This window comes from Trypanosoma cruzi, genomic scaffold (genome assembly GCF_000209065.1).
Source record: "Trypanosoma cruzi strain CL Brener 1047053516535 genomic scaffold, whole genome shotgun sequence".
Lineage (NCBI taxonomy): Eukaryota > Euglenozoa > Kinetoplastea > Trypanosomatida > Trypanosomatidae > Trypanosoma > Trypanosoma cruzi.
In genome coordinates this window covers 121,856-127,294 of record NW_001849433.1, presented here as the reverse complement: position 1 = coordinate 127,294, position 5,439 = coordinate 121,856, and the positions used below count along the sequence as shown (strand labels likewise).

The following is a 5,439-nucleotide window of genomic DNA, read 5'->3' as shown; positions in this document are numbered from 1 at the left end:
TGAAATCCTTGAACGTGCAGAATATTGACGCCTGTGGCGATCTTCTCAACTTCATTGGAGAGGCCTCGGATCGCGCAAGGAAGGCAATGCATGGCGTCACCCCGCTGTTCGTGCTCAAGATTCGTGACGGCAGCTCGCCACTTCGCATCTACAACGAAGTTGTGGCATTGGCGTGCGATCGACGACTCTGCCACGTCATCATCGAGGTGCCCATTGAATCTCTCACCATCGCGATGACGGCCCTTCCACGCCTCGACTTCCACCTCGTCCCCAACTTCTCCGTCTCGGAGGCCTTCCGCTACACACACCACCTAATCGACCCGCTCGAGCTAACACACTTCGTTGAGGTGGTCGGGACAAACAGCAACGACCTCGATGAACTCCTCGCCGCTGTCCGCCACGCACACATGTCTGCCACTACATACACCAACCAGAAGCTTGTCAAGGCCATGAGGCAGCTACAGGCAGCGTGGGCAAAGGATCCCTCCCTTCGCGAGGCAGTCATAAAGTTGGCACGCTTTCCGTTTGAAGAAGGACAGAGCGAGGGATACGACTACTCCAGCCTACGCAACGAGGCTCTTCGAGACATAGTCATGTACAATGCAGTTGCGGATGTCTGGATGTTCCAACAGAAGGTGTTTCACACAGCGGCTTGCTGTTGGCAGTAGCCAGCCATGTGTGCAGCCCGAAGGTGTCTTGTTGTTTTGTTGGCCCCTGTGCGTGCGGAGGTGACTGTCGCATGGACGTCCCACGGACACTGCTCTCACTGACAGCTTTCTTTCCCCTGCTTTCAACCCTAGCTCTCACGTAGGAAGCAATGAGCAAACTTGGCGCGATTCTCTACGGTGTGGTGGGCTTCCTTGCCTTCCTGTTCGTGCTGGTTGGGACGCCGATAGACCAGTTCCGCGCGAAAGAGAAGGGAGCCACTGGCAACACTCCGTGCATGACGTTGTGGGGAATTAAGGAAGACTGCCACAGCACGAAGTATGAATTCACCGTTGGGGAAGATTTTCGTGAATGCCCCTCAGTCTTGAGGCTGTTCAGGATGGCCGAGGCGTTCTCCATTATTTCCATTTTGTTGCTGCTTGCTGCCACCGCACTTGGCGTGGCGGCACACTTCTGCCTAAAATCTCTCAAGATCTTTGCGACCCTGCTGTTGGTGGTCAGCATTGTGACGGTTGGGCTCGTTTGGATACCCATGGCCTACTTTTACAACCATGACGTGGACAATTGCCTTGGAACACCGCTCAAAACATGTTCGAAATACGGTGGTGGCTTTGTCATCATTGTGATTGGATGGTGCCTGATATTTGTCGCCGTCGTGCTTCTGCGTATGCTATAGCGGGTGCATCCACCGTCTGCATGCGCCGCTGGAGACCAACAAGCGTATTCTGCTCTACTATGCCCCGTGCCATGCAGCTTTGTGGATGACCTCCCTGCAATACTTGATTGGGTTACTTTCCTTGGTTTTATTTTTTTAATTTGTTGTTGTTTTTGTGGCTGCGTCCAATCACCCTGTGTTACCCAGTGCTGTTAGAGGTGGAGCGGGTGCTATAATGACATGCGTGCATCTGCTGCCCCTCTGTGTGTGTGGGCGAACGCTTGTTCCCCGGCCCAGGGAGAAATGAATAGATGATAAGCAGGCAGGAAGAAACGGAAGGAGGAAGAGAATTACGTTGTGTACTCTGACGAGGGTCTCCACGAGGGACCCGCGTCGCCGTCTGTTTGTGATGGGACGTTTTTTATTTTTATTTTCTACAGGTTGAATGCGCGGTGATGGGCGATTTTGTGCGTGTTTGCCCGTCTGCGCGTTTGTGTTTACTGCTCGCTCCCTTCTTCCCGTCGGTCCACAATTTGCCTCTGTTGGCGTCACGCGATGAATTTTGGTTGTGTCCTTCGGTGCTGCCTTTTTTGTTTTTGTGCTAGCGTTTTTTTTTTTTGTTTCTGTGTGAGCGGCACTGCTGAGAGAAGCGTCCTGGCGTATTTCTGTGTCGTGCGTGTCGTGCGCGGTGTGCCGCTTTGCTCACTTTGCTGGCTTGTTTCTGAGTGCTGTGCAGTTTCTGCATCTTCTTTTCCTTTTTTTTGCATTGCCTGTTTTTGTGTGCTGCTCCCCTGCTTCGGAGGGTCTGCCGCTGCCCGCCCTGCGAGCACACAAGGCGCGGGGGCAATAATTGGCGGTCTGGTGGCCAAAGTCAATGGGAATGGTGCCCTTGCGGTGCTTTTGGATAATGACCGCTTTGATCCCGCCGTGCCACGTGAGATGATCACTCTGTCTGAGGGCCGTTCAAAGTTCATCTCGAACGAGAAGTTTCAGGAGGTGCTGGAGTGGGTCAAATCCGCTGGAGTGGACCGTCGCTCCGACCAGGAGAGCACCTCGTGCATCCTTTTTCACCGGGGCTGGAGAGCGGACAAGTTGTACCTGCTGGATGGCGCTGACGTGCACTGTCTCTCACACCTCAACAAGTCTGTGCGCATGAGCGTACTGGAGAAGTCGGAGTGGGAGCGTGACCAGCACCGGCAGAAGCGCGAGCAAATCAAGGAGCGCATGAAAGAGAAGGAGATGCGGTATGTCCTCACCAAGTACAGTGGCGTCTTCAGTGCCTGCGTGGCCGTACTGGGTGTCGTGTCTGTGTTTGGTTGGAATTTTAAAAATTACAAAAAACAGCAGCGCTCCTATCAGTTGGCCATTGCGGCAAGTGCGCTCTCCCAACCGCACAGCAAACGGCCAATAAAAGACTATGTGCACCGCGAAGATGAGGAGCAGCGCCTGCGCCAGACCCTAAGACAGCAGGATCTTTTCCACCCGCGCATTCTCGTCTTTGCTGGGTTTTATGGCTGCGGAAAAAGCATTCTGTTTCGCTCTGCGATTCGCAAGGAAAAGATGGCGGCTGTCTTTGTTGACATTCGTCCAAACGAGGACCCTCTCCGCTCCATCGTGAAATCCTTGAACGTGCAGAATATTGACGCCTGTGGCGATCTTCTCAACTTCATTGGAGAGGCCTCGGATCGCGCAAGGAAGGCAATGCATGGCGTCACCCCGCTGTTCGTGCTCAAGATTCGTGACGGCAGCTCGCCACTTCGCATCTACAACGAAGTTGTGGCATTGGCGTGCGATCGACGACTCTGCCACGTCATCATCGAGGTGCCCATTGAATCTCTCACCATCGCGATGACGGCCCTTCCACGCCTCGACTTCCACCTCGTCCCCAACTTCTCCGTTTCGGAGGCCTTCCGCTACACACACCACCTAATCGACCCGCTCGAGCTAACACACTTCGTTGAGGTGGTCGGGACAAACAGCAACGACCTCGATGAACTCCTCGCCGCTGTCCGCCACGCACACATGTCTGCCACTACATACACCAACCAGAAGCTTGTCAAGGCCATGAGGCAGCTACAGGCAGCGTGGGCAAAGGATCCCTCCCTTCGCGAGGCAGTCATAAATTTGGCACGCTTTCCGTTTGAAGAAGGACAGAGCGAGGGATACGACTACTCCAGCCTACGCAACGAGGCTCTTCGAGACATAGTCATGCACAATGCAGTTGCGGATGTCTGGATGTTCCAACAGAAGGTGTTTCACACAGCGGCTTGCTGTTGGCAGTAGCCAGCCATGTGTGCAACCCGAAGGTGTCTTGTTGTTTTGTTGGCCCCTGTGCGTGCGGAGGTGACTGTCGCATGGACGTCCCACGGACACTGCTCTCACTGACAGCTTTCTTTCCTCTGCTTTCAACCCTAGCTCTCACGTAGGAAGCAATGAGCAAACTTGGCGCGATTCTCTACGGTGCGGTGGGCTTCCTTGCCTTCCTGTTCGTGCTGGTTGGGACGCCGATAGACCAGTTCCGCGCGAAAGAGAAGGGAGCCACTGGCAACACGCCGTGCATGACGTTGTGGGGAATTAAGGAGGACTGCCACAGCACGAAGTATGAATTCACCATTGAGGAAGTTTTTCGTGCTTGCCCCTCAGTCTTGAGGCTGTTCAGGATGGCCGAGGCGTTCTCCATTATTTCCATTTTGTTGCTGCTTGCTGCCACCGCACTTGGCGTGGCGGCACACTTCTGCCTAAAATCCCTCAAGATCTTTGCGACCCTGCTGTTGGTGGTCAGCATTGTGACGGTTGGGCTCGTTTGGATACCCATGGCCTACTTTTACAACCATGACGTGGACAATTGCTTTGGAACACCGCTCAAAACAGGTTTGAAATACGGTGGTGGCTTTGTCATCATTGTGATTGGATGGTGCCTGATATTTGTCGCCGTCGTGCTTCTGCGTATGCTATAGCGGGTGCATCCACCGTCTGCATGCGCCGCTGGAGACCAACAAGCGTATTCTGCTCTACTATGCCCCGTGCCATGCAGCTTTGTGGATGACCTCCCTGCAATACTTGATTGGGTTACTTTCCTTGGTTTTATTTTTTTAATTTGTTGTTGTTTTTGTGGCTGCGTCCAATCACCCTGTGTTACCCAGTGCTGTTAGAGGTGGAGCGGGTGCTATAATGACATGCGTGCATCTGCTGCCCCTCTGTGTGTGTGGGCGAACGCTTGTTCCCCGGCCCAGGGAGAAATGAATAGATGATAAGCAGGCAGGAAGAAACGGAAGGAGGAAGAGAATTACGTTGTGTACTCTGACGAGGGTCTCCACGAGGGACCCGCGTCGCCGTCTGTTTGTGATGGGACGTTTTTTATTTTTATTTTCTACAGGTTGAATGCGCGGTGATGGGTTATTGTGAAAGGAATGTTCGCGAGGTAAACTGGATGTCCGAATTACTATATGTCCTGATAAGATGAGTATTTATTTCTGTAATATATTTCTTTTTACGAGTTTTAAGGCCTCGATGGATCGAGTGAAGGAACCGTTAGCGGCACGGTAAGAATTTTTATTTTTGTTTCTGCCGTACCACTCACCCCCTTTTTTGTTTCCCACCTCGCGGTGGGGTTCGCTGGCTGGAATTCCCCAAAGTGTACCACTTCGCCAGTAAAAATTATCTCCAGTCCGGATAGGGCTCACCATTTCACGGTATTTTTTATCATAGTAATATATATCAGCAAATATAAATATAATTGGAGCAAAGAACGAGGATGTGGCGAACCCACTGCCTCTCCATCACCCCTCCTTTCCCCGTGGTATATTGTTTTATTTAGACAATTTCAGGATATGGTCAGCAGCTCGGGCGATCTCTGGATTTTTTACGCAGATATCGCTGGCACTGTCGCTTTTTTCGAACGCCATCTGCCGTTATCTGAGCACACATCTATTTGGGTTTGTGTATTGCTTTTTCCGGTTGCGCATTGTTTTGCCGGCGCGCGTTTTTTTTTAGGAGCTTGTGAAGAGAATTGCGGGAATGCTGGCTAAATTAATTAATTTTAAATCCTGATAATAAAGAATTCACTTCTTTATAATATTTTTTTCCTGTCTTATGAACGTGGGAAGAACACAACTTTA

At 51.9% G+C, this 5,439-nt stretch overlaps 4 protein-coding genes across 4 annotated transcripts, besides 3 other annotated features; all 4 read left to right on the top strand.

Moving 5' to 3' along the window:
• On the top strand, positions 1–668 carry Tc00.1047053506437.40 (tuzin; the record flags this gene model as incomplete). Its single annotated transcript, XM_799125.1, has 1 exon — positions 1–668. A coding segment is annotated over one exon (668 nt), but the record flags the coding sequence as incomplete, so codon positions are not given.
• Positions 1–5,439: a sequence feature (areas not merged during assembly with more than two copies in the genome that could not be assigned to a particular haplotype).
• Positions 818–1,342, top strand: Tc00.1047053506437.30 (amastin, putative; the record flags this gene model as incomplete). The annotated part of the gene is made up of 1 exon (XM_799124.1): positions 818–1,342. The coding sequence occupies one exon, from the start codon at positions 818–820 to the stop codon at positions 1,340–1,342; it is 525 nt and encodes a 174-aa protein (XP_804217.1).
• Tc00.1047053506437.20 (tuzin, putative) lies at positions 2,261–3,604 on the top strand (the record flags this gene model as incomplete). Its single annotated transcript, XM_799123.1, has 1 exon — positions 2,261–3,604. One exon carries the CDS (start codon positions 2,261–2,263, stop codon positions 3,602–3,604), a length of 1,344 nt encoding a protein of 447 aa, XP_804216.1.
• Tc00.1047053506437.10 (amastin, putative) lies at positions 3,754–4,278 on the top strand (the record flags this gene model as incomplete). The annotated part of the gene is made up of 1 exon (XM_799122.1): positions 3,754–4,278. The coding sequence occupies one exon, from the start codon at positions 3,754–3,756 to the stop codon at positions 4,276–4,278; it is 525 nt and encodes a 174-aa protein (XP_804215.1).
• Positions 4,721–4,979: a mobile genetic element.
• Positions 5,313–5,438: a mobile genetic element.